The 14,912-nt window shown below is 44.9% G+C and overlaps 1 protein-coding gene across 8 annotated transcripts in view; it reads left to right on the top strand.

Moving 5' to 3' along the window:
* Window positions 1-14,912, top strand: part of FRMD4B (FERM domain containing 4B) — a 131,394-nt gene that overhangs the window by 98,859 nt on the left and 17,623 nt on the right. For 7 of the 8 annotated variants that reach the window (XM_064433012.1, XM_064433016.1, XM_064433015.1 and 4 more), the window contains exons 8-11: window positions 5,886-5,969; window positions 7,140-7,205; window positions 8,261-8,318; window positions 9,207-9,293. In XM_064433012.1, coding sequence (XP_064289082.1) covers window positions 5,886-5,969; window positions 7,140-7,205; window positions 8,261-8,318; window positions 9,207-9,293 — 295 coding nt within the window. Of the gene's footprint in view, window positions 1-3,875; window positions 3,995-5,885; window positions 5,970-7,139; window positions 7,206-8,260; window positions 8,319-9,206; window positions 9,294-14,912 lie in introns of those variants that run through there. The other variant, XM_064433017.1, reaches the window with a different exon arrangement.

Below are 14,912 nucleotides of genomic sequence, written 5' to 3'. Positions count from 1 at the left end.
CCACTCCCAGCCACACTTTGTGTTTGGTGCAGCTCCTCCTTGAGCTGTGAAACTAAAGCTGCACAAGGTGGGAACCCGCAGCACAGCCACAGCCTAAATGTCCAACAAACTGGGGTTGAAAAAGCCGTCTGCACTGCTTATCAGGCTCCTTCTCACAGATGGGGTTGGAAGGCTCTTAAATGCCCCTTCAAATACCTCTCTGAGCAGGCGGCTGCTATCTGCTGTTCAAGTGGCAGCCTCTGCAGCCCTGCCCCCAGCAAAGCTCCTGCTGGCTGCGGGGAAGGTCGGGCTCTGGCAGTCCTGTACCAACGGGAGCCCCTTGTTCATGGCCTTTCCACATCCTGGGCTCCCCTCAATAGAAAAATAACTTTCTTGAGTGTGCCAGCAGACCATAAACTGAAAGGTTGGGAAATGATGGGAAACGTCTGGCATTTGTCACAAAAGAGGATTTGTCGGAGAGCACATTTCAAAATCCTGCTGCCAAGATCCTGCTGCTCTGGCATACTCAAAAGCTGCTAAATCCATCGTCTCTCCCTGCACCTCTCCTGCTCTCTCTTCCTTTCTCCTCCTTTTTTCTCCTGCACTTTTAACCCTGCTCACTTTTTCTCCTCCACTGCCTCACTGCTTGCTCCTCACACCTGTTTCTCGTGGTCCTCAAAGGGCAGAGCAGCCTCCAGGGGAGCCTGAGGTTGCCCTGCTCTTTATTTTACAGCAAACCCAAAGCCTACAGAGCAGGCACCTGTTGCTCAAGCAGCCCAGCTACAATGGGATGGTCCATGTTGCTGGCTCTCATCTCTGAGTGTGAGGAATGGGAGCACCTTGGAGACCTTGGTGATGTTTCCCTGAGTCTGGTCACTTGAGAAAATCACTTTAGGACCAGGCTGGGGTGTGGGCAGCAGCACAGGATTGTTCTTGTACAATTTGGTGCAAAGGAATTTGGTAGTCCTTCTCAAGAAATAGGGCTGTTACTGACATCAGCTGAATAATCTGACCCTCTGAAACCCTTGATGGTCAAGCTTTCAAGCATCTACTCTAATTTTGTGCTGTTTTGGAGTTTGTTTTTTGGTTTTTTTTGCTAGCTCTAAGTATTGTGAAGAGAGTGAGGTGACAAATCCTAATGGAAATGCTTTGAATCATCTGCATGATGTAGGGTAATAGTGTATCATACTTTTGCTGTGCAGCTGCACACTTCCCTGAATCTCATTTGTAAGTCTCAAATTTGTTGATATTTAGGTGTACATGAAATAACTTCCAGGTTAATTTTGAGAGGCTAATTGACATTTTCTAAAGGCAAGGCCACTCTAAATTCTACCTGTGTTATGCCTAAAATTAATTTCAAGAATTAACTGAATTTAAGATAATGACATTTAGGAGAACCTCGGAGTGACTTATCCAATGATCCTGTAGCAACACGATAAAGTGTTTGTGTGAGGTCACGGAACTCCAAGAATAAAGTTGCTATACAACGCACTTTCCCTAGTGATAAATTTGTATCTTATAACGTGTTATAAACACAGTTCAGCAGAGGCACACACACCTGCCCTTGCTTTAGTGAGTTAAGAGTTGTCTGAAGTCCTGTCCTCATCTAGTTGTTAATATTTACAAAGAATATGTGGGCTGATAAGCTTCTATGCTGTAGTCCAGTATATGGCTTTTGCTGCTGGGTGTGTTGCTTGCTCTTCAGTTTTGTTACTCTCATTAACCACATCTTACTCCATCTAAGCTCTTGCTTTAGCAAGGGGCATAAGCTGGTTTTTGACAGTAGGTGCAGGGAAACCTATTGACAAATGGTCCTAATTAGCACAGTTCTGTAAATCTTTGCCTGGCAGGGAGTGTTGTATCATTCCATTACAAGCTGTCAAGACACACTTTCTGGGGGCATAAATATGTAACTCTTCTTTAATTTTCAGTAATGTGTTCTAGGAAGAGAGTGCCATGATAGCCTGGCTTGGTTCCTTCATGGATTTCTGGTGGGGGTTTTAGCAAGATGCCTGAAATCTCACTGTAACATCAGCAGGTTGTAGGAAGCTCATGAGATTGGTCCTGTTTTGCTGCTGGAGTTTCAAAGTGGAAAGTCCTATTGATAGTATGGTACATGATTAAATATTTTTAATCATGTTATCTGGTTATTTTAGAGTCAAGCTCCCTCTATATAGAGCTAGCACTGATGAGCAGGGCATGTTGGGGACAGCATCTTGCCCAACATTTGATCATGTTGGGACAGAGAATTAATTATGGGCAGTACCAGGAGTGCAAGTTGAGGTTTGGTGTGAAGAGGCTCTGATGCAGATTTTCATTATTTCCATTAGCCTTGCCCAGATTGATTCAAGTTCTGCTTTGTATCTGCCAGAGAGAAAACTCGTTTAGAGGGTGGAATAGGAAGGAAAGGGTCTGTCTGCTGCTTTTGTTTAATTCTTCTCCATAGTGGAAAAATACTTGAGTTGAGAGTTTCCTATATTCTCCTCCTGGGGAATAAACAAAGCTTTTGCCAAAAAATGTTCAGTCCCTTTGACTCTGGGCAGTTTATGTATTGAAATTATGCCAAAAACCACCAGTCCAGAAACCCCCTCTGTAGCAGGGGTCAGATTAAATGCAAGTTGGACCTCCCCAACCCGACAGCCACGTTCCTCCTCCTCGTGGGAACCCACCATGGATGTGCCAGATACAGCATGGGTGTTTAGCTGGCAGATAATGGGGGTGGTGGGACATCTGGAGCCGGGGCTGTCTGCCCTGGGATTGCTGTATCACCTCGTGGTCCTTGTGAAACCAAACAGGAACAGGTCATAACTCAAACCGCCGCTCCTGCTATCGGGAGTTGTCACCTCTGGGGAACAGCTGGGTCTCAGAGGGCTTGGGAAAGTGATCCTGAAGGTCAAGGGGAGACTTGCTCGGTGCAGATGAAGTGATAATGGACTCTGTGGAAGAGGGGGAGGACCATTTGAGGCTTTTATTATCCCCGAAGCCGTGAATCATCCCAAACTCTAATCCTGGGGCGTGCAGTCAGCAGATCCAGGCTGCTGCGTGCCAGCCTGCGCTGTCTGAAGGCATCCAGCATGCAAGGAGCTGTGCCCCGTCTCTCCCAGGTCTTTTACATTTTTCTGGGATTGTTTCATGCTTGATCTTACAATTATGCAGGGGGAAAAAAATCCTCATGTTGCTTCCCAGAGAGTTTCAGGCCTTATAAGTCCATTTGGGTGGACTTCTCCCAGTGCTTGTGGATGGGATGGTGTCTGAACCTCAGGGTGTGAGGTTGGGTCCTGTGAGGAAGACAAGTCCCAGGAGCCAATTTTGCCTCATAAAATCAGTGTTGCGGCGAGAAATTGGATGGGTTTGTAGGTTGGCAGAGGAAGAGAGAAGGCCCAGCTCTGCTGTAAGCTGTCACGGCTCCGTGGCCTCTGCCTGCTGACAGTCTGCAGCAGGGCTGTGGTTCTGGGTCAGTGCTGCAGGGACGTGCCCCCTGTCATGGCACAGACGTGGTGACAGCCCTTTGATCACTGCGTGTCCCAGCTCAGAGCCCACAGGCCCTGCTTGGAGGCGGCTTTGCTGGCTGGGCCTCAACATTTAAATTCAGTGGTAGACATTTTCATATTGATGAGCTGCTACTCATCACTCAAGCTTAACTAGCACCCTCCTTTTAGCATGGATGAGGATAAAGTTGCTACTTAGCCACATCTAGAGAGGCAAGGGGCCCAAAAACCAAACAGAGGGTGAGGGGCCCAAACACGAAGGCGAGCAGCGCGGTTGGAGGCCGCAAATGTTGCAGAAGTTGGCATTTCAGAGCATGGGAGATGCAGCTGCCAGGATTTGTGGCATTTCTTCAGACTGTCAGTGATGGGGAAGCTCCTGGCCCTGTAGTGGTTGGGGGAGGAGAGTTTGGGACCTCTCCATCCATGTGTGGTGGTGACAGCTGGGTGTCAGCTGTGCCCTGCTCTGCCAGAGCTCAGCCCTGGCCTCCCAGCATCAGCCTCCTTGCTGCCTCAGCCCTTAAAACCAGGTTTCTAAACAGGGGTTTAATAAACACCCATTAAACCTCTGATAATGAATATGGTGGGGCTCAGAATCTACATTTACAGAAACAGCCCTTTTGTTTGGTAAAAACGAGCTATTTTGTTAATACTTCCTTCCAAAACCTCTCCTACTTCACTGTAGTTCCCTGCCAACTCTGCCTGCTAGAGCAGCCATTGCAGTGATAAATCAGGTTTAAAAATAGGAGGAGAATTGTGGTTTAATTATCAATTATCCTGTGAGTCCATGACTGAAGTTGGACAGGACCTTGGAGGGCTAAGCTGTCCAGCTTTAAGAGAGAGTTCAGGCGATGTTGTATTTTGTTGTTGTTGTTTTGGGGTTTTTTTGGGTTTTTGGGGTTTTTTTGGTTGGTTGGGTTTTTGTTGGGTTTTCTTGTCTTTTTTAATTTTTTTATTCTTTGCTCTGATTTCTGAGGCCTCAGAGGAGTGTGCTCTGTGTCTGCATTTTCATGTGACCCTACAAACCCCTGGTAATCTGCCTTCTCTTAGCAAGCTGAGATGTCCTGCAGCCTTTTGATCCCATCAAAATGGGCTTGCAAGGGGTGAATAAAACTCAGCTTTTGTGAGCATTGGCTGTATTTGAGTGCTGGAAGGAGAGATCCTGATTTTCTACCCAGCTGTCCCTGTTAGTGGCGCTTGGGTGCTGGCCAGCTTGCAAAGAAAAATGGATATTCCTGGCAGAAGAGTGCAGCAACCAGCACTCCTCGGTGCTAATTGACCCCTTCTTGGCAGCTTCATCAAAGGCGTTGAAGAATAAATAGGCTGTTGATTGAACTGTTTTCTTGTCCCCAGAGGTGGTCCCCCTTACTCAGGGCTGAGGCTCATTGTCAGGGCTGGGGAAGAGCCTTGCAGAGCGATTAGCCTGTGCTCCCGAGGAACAAAAAAACCTTTCATCTCCTGTTTTTTCCATGTGGCATCTGGGAGATGGAATCGTGGGTGGGGGGGTTGCTGTGTCCTCCATGTGCAGAGCTCCATCCTCAGTGCCCATGGCAAAGGGGGACATCGCTCTGATGAAAACTCTTAACAGTTCAGTCTGATGAGAAGAGAGGTTGGGAGCAGAAAAACACCTTCAAGGAAAGCCTGGACAAAGTTGAGGCAGATGCTGATGGACGTGACTGGTGCATTCTTTGCATAGAAAAGTCGTGTTGGTGCTTGCTGGCGCTGCTGCAAAGGCACGCAGAAATCCTGCCGAAATGGGGCGTGCAGGTTTCAGCTGATTAATTAATGGACCGTGTGAGGAGAAAATATGAACCATTTTACTGATGCCTGTAAATAGGTTTTAAAATATTCTGCCGGGGTTTTGTTGTGACAAATTGCATTCACATACTTCAGTCTCCCCGTATTTCATTTCAGGTTGGGCCTAGAGTCTAGAATATTTGAACTTTCTGTACAATGGGCACTCCAGGAGAACTGTTTTCACTGCAAATGTTTTAAAAACTATGAACCGAAACCCTTTGTTTTGAATCAGATCACTGTTAAACTTCTGTGATTTAACAAATACCACACTGCTTCATGAAATGTATTGTTAAAGACAGAGCAAAACCTAGCGCCACAAGCCTTACTTTTGGGCTTTCCTGCAGCTGTTTCAGGGCTCGTTCTTCACTCAGCAAATAGAATGAGGGTGTGCAGAATAAATATTGATATGGGGTGGCCTGAGCATCACGTGTGTATATAATGAGCATGACACCATATCCATCACTGTCATGTGAGAGGGCGTCTAGAGTTACGTTGCTATGACAGCCTGAGATGGGGCAGCACTCCACGTTTGTGGGCAGCAAATACAGCCCTTCCTTCTGCCCAAACTGATGAGTCCATCTCTGATTCACTAGCACTGACTCGGGGCCATTTTTGTTTTTTCAGTGATGAGAACACTAGAAAAGACTTGAAGACACTGCCTGTCTTTCCTACCAAGACACTGCAGGAGCATCCATCACTTGCTTACTGGTGAGCTGTTTAATTTAAAATGTAAATCTTCCTATGAATGATAACAACAATATCACTTTTAAGCAGTTTGCAAACTCCTCTAAAAGTTTTCAGCCCAGGACATGGAGCTAATTGCTCATGTTCAAACATTTCCAGTTTTTAGAAGATGATAAATTATGCAAGATCTGATGCAAATTCCTCCTTGAAAGTTTGCTCAAATTAAATTGCTGTGTCAGAAACTGCTGGATCAGAGTATGTGGGGACCCTGCAATAGAAGGAGCCAAAATCTGAGCTCCAGCCAAGGCTGGGTTTGCAGAGTGCACCTCAGTCTTCATCTGTCACACAGTGGAGCCTTTGTGGTGGGCTGACCTTTGCTGGCTGCCAGCTGCCCACCCAGCTCCTCTGGACAGGACAGGGGAAGAAAATAATCTAGAAAGGCTGGAAAGAGTAAGACAGTTCCAATTCTGGGGCTTGAATTTGCTGTAAAGGAACACAGCGTTTAGGATGAATCAGTGATATTGTTTCCATGGAATTTCTGCCCTTTGTGCAAATTCAACCTCCTCATTTGTTTTGGTTTTTTAGGCTTGATGTGTACGTGATGGATTTTCAAGTGTACCATGCTTGCTTATTATTTGTTTGTCTCTGAATGAATACTGCTGGTTTTTTCTTTGCTTTCAAGTGTCTGACACAGAAATGCATATTTTATTTCACATTCCTCCGAAACAAAATGTTGAAATATGTAACAGGAAAAATGCAAAAAGGTCATTGCTGACAAATGTGTGGTTTTTTCACCTATGAAATGTCAGGGGGAGAAAAGAAATGGGAATGAAAACAGCTCTGGTTGAACTTCTTCTGTCTTACATATGGAGCATTAACCAGCCTTTGAAGTTTGGGTCCTTTAGAACATTAAGAAGAATTTACACAATTAGCACTATTCTTCTGCAGCAGCATCTGCAGCACAACAGGCTGATCCGAAATGGTTCGTTAATTGGTCTGGAAGGCAGGATGTGATGGTGGGGATCAGCCAGGCAGCTCCACTCTGCCTAATGAAGGGTGGGAAAAGAAACATGCAAGAAACATGCAGGGGGACCCTTCTCTGCATGCTGAGCAGGTGGCTGAGCTTCGACAGATGCCATCACACATGAACAAAGTCACTGAGCCTCTAAATTGGGTTTTGTGCTTGGTTTGCAGTGAGGACAGAGTAATTGAGCATTATACACAAATCAAAGGTCTGACCAGAGGACAAGCCATTGTTCAGTGAGTACGACACTTGTTAATTTGTGAAGATGGTATTTTTACTTTTCTCCTGTTCTTTTTGGTTGAGAAGTGGCAAGGCAGACTGTTTGGGTCATTATTGCCTGCAAACGATGTAGTTTGTATCTGCCAGATTCTCTTTTTATTGAGTTACATTGCAAAGTGGAATTATTTGAAGTCTCACATTTCACAGGCTTGCAGTTCAGCATTTATGTAGTCATTTGAGTACTTCAAAGACAAAAGAAATTGTTTGGATCTTACTTTTTTGGAAGACTCCTTGCCATACCTTGCTTGCCATCAATTAATTTTCACTCCAAACTCTTTAAGGGTGCATATTATCCTAAGTCATGTAAGAAATTCTGAAATGTTCAGAATTTGGCTTTCAAAACATCGAGGTCATCCAAGCTGCCCACTGAGCCTGTGGAATTGTATTTTTCGTTTACCATTAATATTTACTGTTCTTCCTACGAGCAGATGCAGTAGGATGTGTTATGAGATGTTTGAGATGATGGCCATGACTGCACAGTGCAGACTCCTTGCACTTTTTCTCACGTGCCTCAATGCCTGTAAATCTGTCTCAATAATTTGTGGTCTTTTTTCAGTAGAAACAAGGGAAAAATGGTCTGTTCGGTGGTTTTCTGAATTGCCTCATGAAACAGTTGTACAATGGCATAAACATATTCATTTGGAGCCTATCCTTTGTAACCATAGCTTCATAATGGAATAATTATAGGCAGGTCTTTACTGCCAACATTTCCCAAAAGGCTCACATGTTCAGTTCAGAATTTTTGCTTTCAGTTCTATGATCTTCTGATAAAAGATTGAATTTTCTGTTGTATGAGAGATTTTCATTTTGCTTTAGCTGGGCCAAAATACCCCATCTTTCCCCAAGCCAAGATGCTAAGTTTTTTCTGAAAATATGGGCCTTCAACTATTAAAGCCTTCAAAATATGCATATGATAAATGACGTGTCCTGGATGTATGTGTGAAAAAAATATGTTAATAGATATTACTTCCTCCAGAGAAAATAATCTGATATGCTATAAATCTGTCTGCAGGTACATGAAAGTGGTAGAAGCTTTGCCAACATATGGAGTTCATTACTATGGAGTAAAGGTCAGTAACTGACTATAGATAATGTGATTGCTGAGCTTATTATGAGGGATTGCATTCCTAAAGGAGCAGTTGCATGATTCAGTGCCCTTCTATCAGTATGGAACCCCACATTTTTCAACCCCTGTAATTTTTCCCAATTCAATGTACTTTAAAAATTGTTTCCAGAAAGCAGAAAGGAATCTTTGTAAAACTGTATGTAATCCTATCAGGAGCTAAATTCCTATCACCTTAATTAAACTGGATATCACTTCTAGACTTGAAACAGTTAATAGTTTCCCCAGAGACATTAATCAAGATTAGAAAAATAGAATGTGGAAAGGACTCCTCCTAAGTGGCAGGTGATTAGTGGTGCGTGCTTGGAGTGGGGAAACGCTGAGAAATACTTTTGGAGAGTGATGGAAATACACCATTTATTCCCATTTGTAGAGCAGAGCCGGGGCCAAAGTGCTTTGTGCTGAAGAGCTCAGCAGAGATGATGTCTCCTTACTTTTGAGTCATGGCCATGACTGTGGTACCTGAGAAGCTGATGCTTTGTGCTGGTGTCTCCTCCTGTGGCTGTCCATGCCTGAATTGAGTGGATGCAGTCATTGGCCACAGTTGTTTTCTGTCCCCTGTCCTCCCCTTCACAGTGACACCCCGGTGTCTCAGCAGCACTGTCGCTTTTCTGCCCACCTTGCACAGCCACCACCTGGGTTTGTGCCTCTGCCTCGGAAGGCAGAGGGAGAAAGTCTCCACCTTCACCCCAGCAATCCACTTCACCTCAATTTGTTTGCCAGAAAATCCTTGTTCTGTACCCACTTGTACTTGTCGCAGAGTGAAAAGGGCTGTAATCTTGGAATTGCCTAATTCTTAAGTAGCTCTTGGTTGACGTAGACATCCATTTTTCAGGATAAACAAGGAATCCCGTGGTGGCTTGGAATAAGTTACAAAGGAATTGGCCAGTACGACTTACAAGACAAAGTTAAGCCCAGAAAAGTAAGCTTTTTTGTATCTGTTTTTTTCTGTGGGGGGAACATGGTGTGGTGTTGCATGTCAGAATATACTCTTTTAAGCTGTTGCTTATTAGACTGGTGGGCAAAAGACCAAAGGCTGGAGGGAGAAGGAGATTTCTGCTGGCACTGAGGCAGTAAACCCCTCCCTCTCCTAGATAGTGGAAACTCCCTTTGGGAGCTTTGGCTCGTGTGTCTTGAGTTTGGTGGTCTCAGGATGGGAATTTTGGCAGTCCCCAGGGATAACTACAGAAATATGAAGCGGTTGTGTTTCTGCAAGGCCTTGTACTCGGGCAGTGTTTTCACTTCACTTTTGTAGGTGTGGGGGTTTTTTTTGTGCCTGAAGCATAAAAGGCTCCACTGACACAGGCAGAATACAAGGGAAGCTGCATGAAATTGAAGGCTTGTTGAAGTGTGTGTTTCCATAAATTCTAAGGGGGAATTGAGAATAAATGCCAAGTACTGGAGGTCATTCTCCTTCTCCAACCCACTGCTTCCCAGTGTGTCTTCATTGAAACATCTAAGCCATGAGGGGATGGAGACCTGGGAGTTTGCTGTTCTTTCCCCAGGAGTGATCTGGGCAGGAGTTCACATAAAGTTGTGCTCCCTGCCAGGGAATTTTTACATTTGCAAAATGATATTGTTTAATGTATTGGTGCCAAAAAGCACAGCTTAACAAAACTTCCTTGTTAAAGAGTAATCCCCCCCCTTCAAGCTTCCAACTTGATCTTCTCTTTTTCCAGAGCAGGCTATGACTTGGTTTCTTTTGGTGTATTTATGTACCTATGTGTCCAAGGGTGAGCTCTCATGTCCTTCTTTTGCTTTGTTTAGTAAAATACAGAGTTTTATCCCATGTCTCTTCCCATGCCTGCACTAAAAGACAGTAATAAAGGAGGAACCCTTTGTAAATCAAGTCAACTTGATGAAGCTATTGAATGTCAAAGGAGAGCATCAAGGAGGTCCTCTTGCCTTTGAGCACTTCCCTGATTTTAAGCAACATCTTTAAGATTTTCCAGCCAGGAAAAGATCATTCTGCAGCCAAGATGTCCAGCTGTGACCAGCAATGCTCTCCAAGAAAATGGAGCCTGCCTGGCTGAAAGCATTGCTTCGCCAAGCATTTTTTATGCTTGTGGGATTTCAGTTTACAACATCAACCAGGCAGATTAAGAAAATTTTTTAAGGTCAGCAGGGCCCAGATACCAAGTCACACCCTGCTACAGTTAGTTACGAGGCGTTGTCTTTGAATGCAGCAGGAGTTGTGTTTAAGAAAAATAAAATAAAAACCAGAGGTCATCTCTACAGTGGAAGCATTACAATGGAAATGAGAATAGCTATTGGCTTCACTGAAATTATAATTATACAACAGAGGATAGAGATTTAAAGGGAAGAGTGAGAGAGAGGAGCCTAAATGCAGGTGGAAGGTTTAATTACAGTAAGCTCATTGAAACTGTGGGGATGGATATGGTTGTAGTATCCTTAAGGATTTTCCTGGTGTCAGTGCAAAGGGACAAAAATTATGTAAGCCACAGCTTGTCCGGATCCATGATTGCTTTTAACAATCACGGTAATATACAAACAGTTTCTTTATATGAAAAATGTTTCAGGGTTTGAAATACAAGGTGCACTTTGGGTAAGTGATTGGGATCAGATCGCTTTTGGGAGGAAAAGCAGAGATCAGGTCTAGAGGGGCACCCACACCAAGACTTGAGTTTGGAGTTAAAATGCTGAGGTACTGCTGCTTATTTCAGTGCATCTACAGCCCTGCTGCCTGTGGTGCAGCAGGCAGAATTTCCTTTTAATCAGTGTTGTTGTTTGTTCATATTTGTGAATGTATCAGAATTTATTTCAGAGACAGAAGAGTATGGACAGCTTGCCTGAATCTCCCAGGAGTCTCTGGAGCAGCAGGCAGGAGGGGAATAGGCATGTAAACTATTCCTGTCTTTTGGAGCAGCAGTACTAGTTTTGCTGGATTTAGCAGAATTTTCTTGCTTTGCTTTTTGGGAATGGAGCCAAACTCACAACTGCCATGTGCTGGTGTTATCCAGCTGTTTATTCCATGGATCAAAACTGCTGTTGTGTTTATCCCCAGCCATCTGGGAAAGAGCATCCTCATTGTGCTCCACTTCTCCAGTTAGTGATGTTTAAATATACATGCAGCTGATAGATAAATAGAGAATAATAAGATGGAAAGGCTGAGTCCAAGTCTAATGAAAAATGAGTTGTCCTTCCTGAATTTTAAAGCTACAAGGGATCTCTGAGTGTGCAAACCTCTCTGACACTGGTTGTGGTGGGAAAGCTGCAGCATTTTGGATGGGAGGCTTTTAATAGGAATTGCTGCCTGTGCCACAGTGAATTCACACCAGGGGGATTTATTCTGCTCCCCTTGTCTTTTCTGTGGTGCTGTCAGATGTGTTTGCTTCACCACAGATTCACAGGCATCTTGCAAGAGCCAAGTCCATATTTAGAATAAAATTTTACTGTTAGTAATAGAAATAAAATATATGTTAGCTGCACCCATTAATGGAGGATCAGTTAAATCCAAAGAAATATAACTACCCTCTTAAAAAAGTGAAACCTTTTGGCTTTATCCAAGTAGGTCTTCAGGCAAAGACACCTAAATACAAGCCTTGGAGCGCAGTGGTTATCCCAAGATTTTGTTATTGGATCAACACCAGAGCATGGAGTCCAAGGCTGGGAGCTCCTCACAGGAAGGAACTTGCAGCAGAGGCCTGGGTGAAGCAATCCCCAGATCCCTATCAGCCAGCCCTGCCAGGGCTGCAGCATCACCGTCCGTGAGGGGAGCCCGGTGTGTGACTTGGGCTGGACCTGGAGAACCTGCTCTGGCTGGCTGGGGAGGGAGGTTTGGCTCCAGCTATTAATATTTTTCTGGTTGACCTGAGATGGTTTGGACAAGGGAGTTTTGTTGCTCCAAGTCACTCCTGGGAGTTTGTATTTCTTTGGGAGCAGTTCCTAGTGAAGCCTAAATGTTCCCTGTCACCCAGGACTGCCAGCTGAGGCACTGAGGGCAGCACTGTGCCTCACTGAAAAGGGAGAATTATTTTGTGTGTCATTTATGAAAATTGTCTTTGTAGATAAAAGCAGTTGGCTCCACACTGGCTGGAGGTTACACTGAGCTCACTTGATTATCATCCTGAAGTCTCACAGGGCATTAAAACAGACTTTGGCAACCCTTGCTCAGATTTGAGCTCAGACCTGGGATTAGCTCTGCAGTCCTGCTGCTTTGCAAACATATTCTCTTTCAGTTGCAGTTAATATTGAGAGTCACCTCCTGCTTGGAGAAGTGCCTCCTGCTTGCTGTGAGGTAGCATGCCAAGATCCTGTCCCCAGTATCCTCTGAATCAATTAGGAAAAGTATAAAACAGGTCCCAGGACTTTATTTGTCATTTCAAGCCAGAATAGATCTCCCTTTATCTCTACCCCATTCTTCTCACTGGTGAGATAAACAATGTAAGTCTTGTCAATGGAGGGTGTATTAAGGCATGAGTTGAGTTTATTCTGCGTTCAGCCAATATGTGAGGATCCTCTGAGGGCTGGAGAAGGCAGCTTGCTGGCTCTTGGACTTGTTCTCCCACTTCATTGTGTTTCTGTGGGCAACTCCCTCGTGATAAATTAACTGTGTTATCTGAAGTGAAGAACTAATCTTGTGGTGGTATTGTTTCAAATGTCCAAGAATATGATTTCTGCTGCTTGATGTCTTGACTACATTGTGTTCTCAGAAGTGTTTTTGTTAGCATATACTAGTTTTGAAATAGGGAATGTTGAACACAGGATGGTGTGGGCTGGAAGGAACCTGAAAGATCATCTCATTTCAACCCCCCTGCCGCGTCAGGGACACCTTCCACTGTCCCAGGCTGCTCCAAGCCCCATCCAGCCTGGCCTTGGGCACTGCCAGGGATCCAGGGGCAGCCACAGCTGCTCGGGGTACCTTGTGCCAGGGCCTCATCACCTTCACAATATCCCTGGCTGGATTTAATACTTTCAAGGCTTTAGCCTTCTAAACCTCACCCCTGACTGCTCAGACAGTTTCTTTGTATTTCTCCCACCCTCTGCAGGGATCTTTTTGTGACTGAGTTTGTCCAGGAGCTCTTTGTTCATCCTTGCAAGCACCCTGAAACTTTTGCATGACTTTCTCTTTGTTGGGATGCATTGCTCCTGAGCTGTGAGGAGGAGGTATTATGATATTTTCTTAATTCAGCATATGCTAAGAGTTGATGCTGAAAGTTTTCCCTTGCAGAACATTTACTTAATGTAAATTTGCTGTCCTGCTTTGCTGAATATTCAGAACACAGCAGCATTGGAACAGCCTTCTCAGCAGGCAGCTCTAATTAGGCAGAAATTTCTTTTATGGTGTTTATTTCTCACCAAGCCATTGATTTTGATAGAAGATACTAATCTCACATAATTACTTAAAAAAAACACAGAGTTTTTATGAGGCTGCTCTGAAATTCAAATCTTTCCAGATGTGCAAAAAGTTGCTTGAACGTCACCTGCTGCAAAACACAAATGTTTTTTGGCAGTTTGATGTTGAGACATCTCTCAGTCTTATAATGCCAGTGCTAGTGAGGACCAGGAATAAAAGCATCATAAGGTATTAGAAAAATATATGATTGAAAAGGTTTTTAAAGGACTGGTTTAATATTTAAGGGATGAAGGATGCCTGCAGGTGAGCTCTGCCGAGTTACGCTGGCACAGGTGGGAGCTGTCTGTCTCCTTCCCTCAGAAGTTGCTGCAGGTGGGGCAGTTTGGCTCTGCTGCCATCTCCTCAGGTGCCTCCCTCCACGGGCAGGCACGGCAGCCGTGAAACACAGGATTCCAGCTGAAGGCAGGGTGCCAGACAGCTGAGTGCAGCGGAGGGGCTGAAACACAGCCTGCTCCCAGCACTGCTGCCAGGGTGGTAATTTCCCTCATGGGGTGGGGTGCATTCCTGTGGGCAGAAATCTTTTATGTTTCCTTGCTGTGAATTGCCAGATTTGTCTGCAGATTGCTGTTCCCAGCCAGTTCCTGAGGTGCTGGTTGCTGAGCCTCCTTGCAGGCACTGCACGTACCACGAGGTGCTTTGGAAGTGCTTCCCGAGGGAAAGGCTGCTGCAAACACTGTGGCATGGCTTGCACTTCCATGCTGACCTTACCCAAAGACCCTTTGGGTGGAAAGCCAGGGATTTGGGTAATTTAGCTCTTGGTCAGAATTTGTCACGAACTTTGGGAACATCCCAGGTGCATTTCTGGCCCTTGGGCTGGTGCAGCAGCATGTGGCCACACTGCCCCTGAGCTCAGCTGCTCTCCACATTCACATCTCATTCCAAAAAGAAATGTTGTAAAAAAATACTAAAGTATCATTTTTAAAGCAAAATCCATCAGGCTCACAGCAAAACTGACTCAGGAGCCTGAGCAGCTCTCCTGCAGGTCTCTTTGGGCAGGGTCTCTGCCAGGGTTGTTCTTCTGAGCCAGTTTGCTCCTGCTGTCAGGCTGGGACAAACTTGCATTTTATTCAAAACTGGATGCAAGATCAGCCAGGTGAAAAACCAGCTGCTGCTTTTCTATCTACACTTAGGCATGCCATGTCTCTTTGGGCAGCCTTAGACTAT

The sequence above is a fragment of the Passer domesticus genome, chromosome 9 (assembly GCF_036417665.1).
Source record: "Passer domesticus isolate bPasDom1 chromosome 9, bPasDom1.hap1, whole genome shotgun sequence".
Lineage (NCBI taxonomy): Eukaryota > Metazoa > Chordata > Aves > Passeriformes > Passeridae > Passer > Passer domesticus.
The sequence above is the reverse complement of the archived record's forward strand: the minus strand, read 5'-3'. Positions and strand labels throughout refer to the sequence as shown.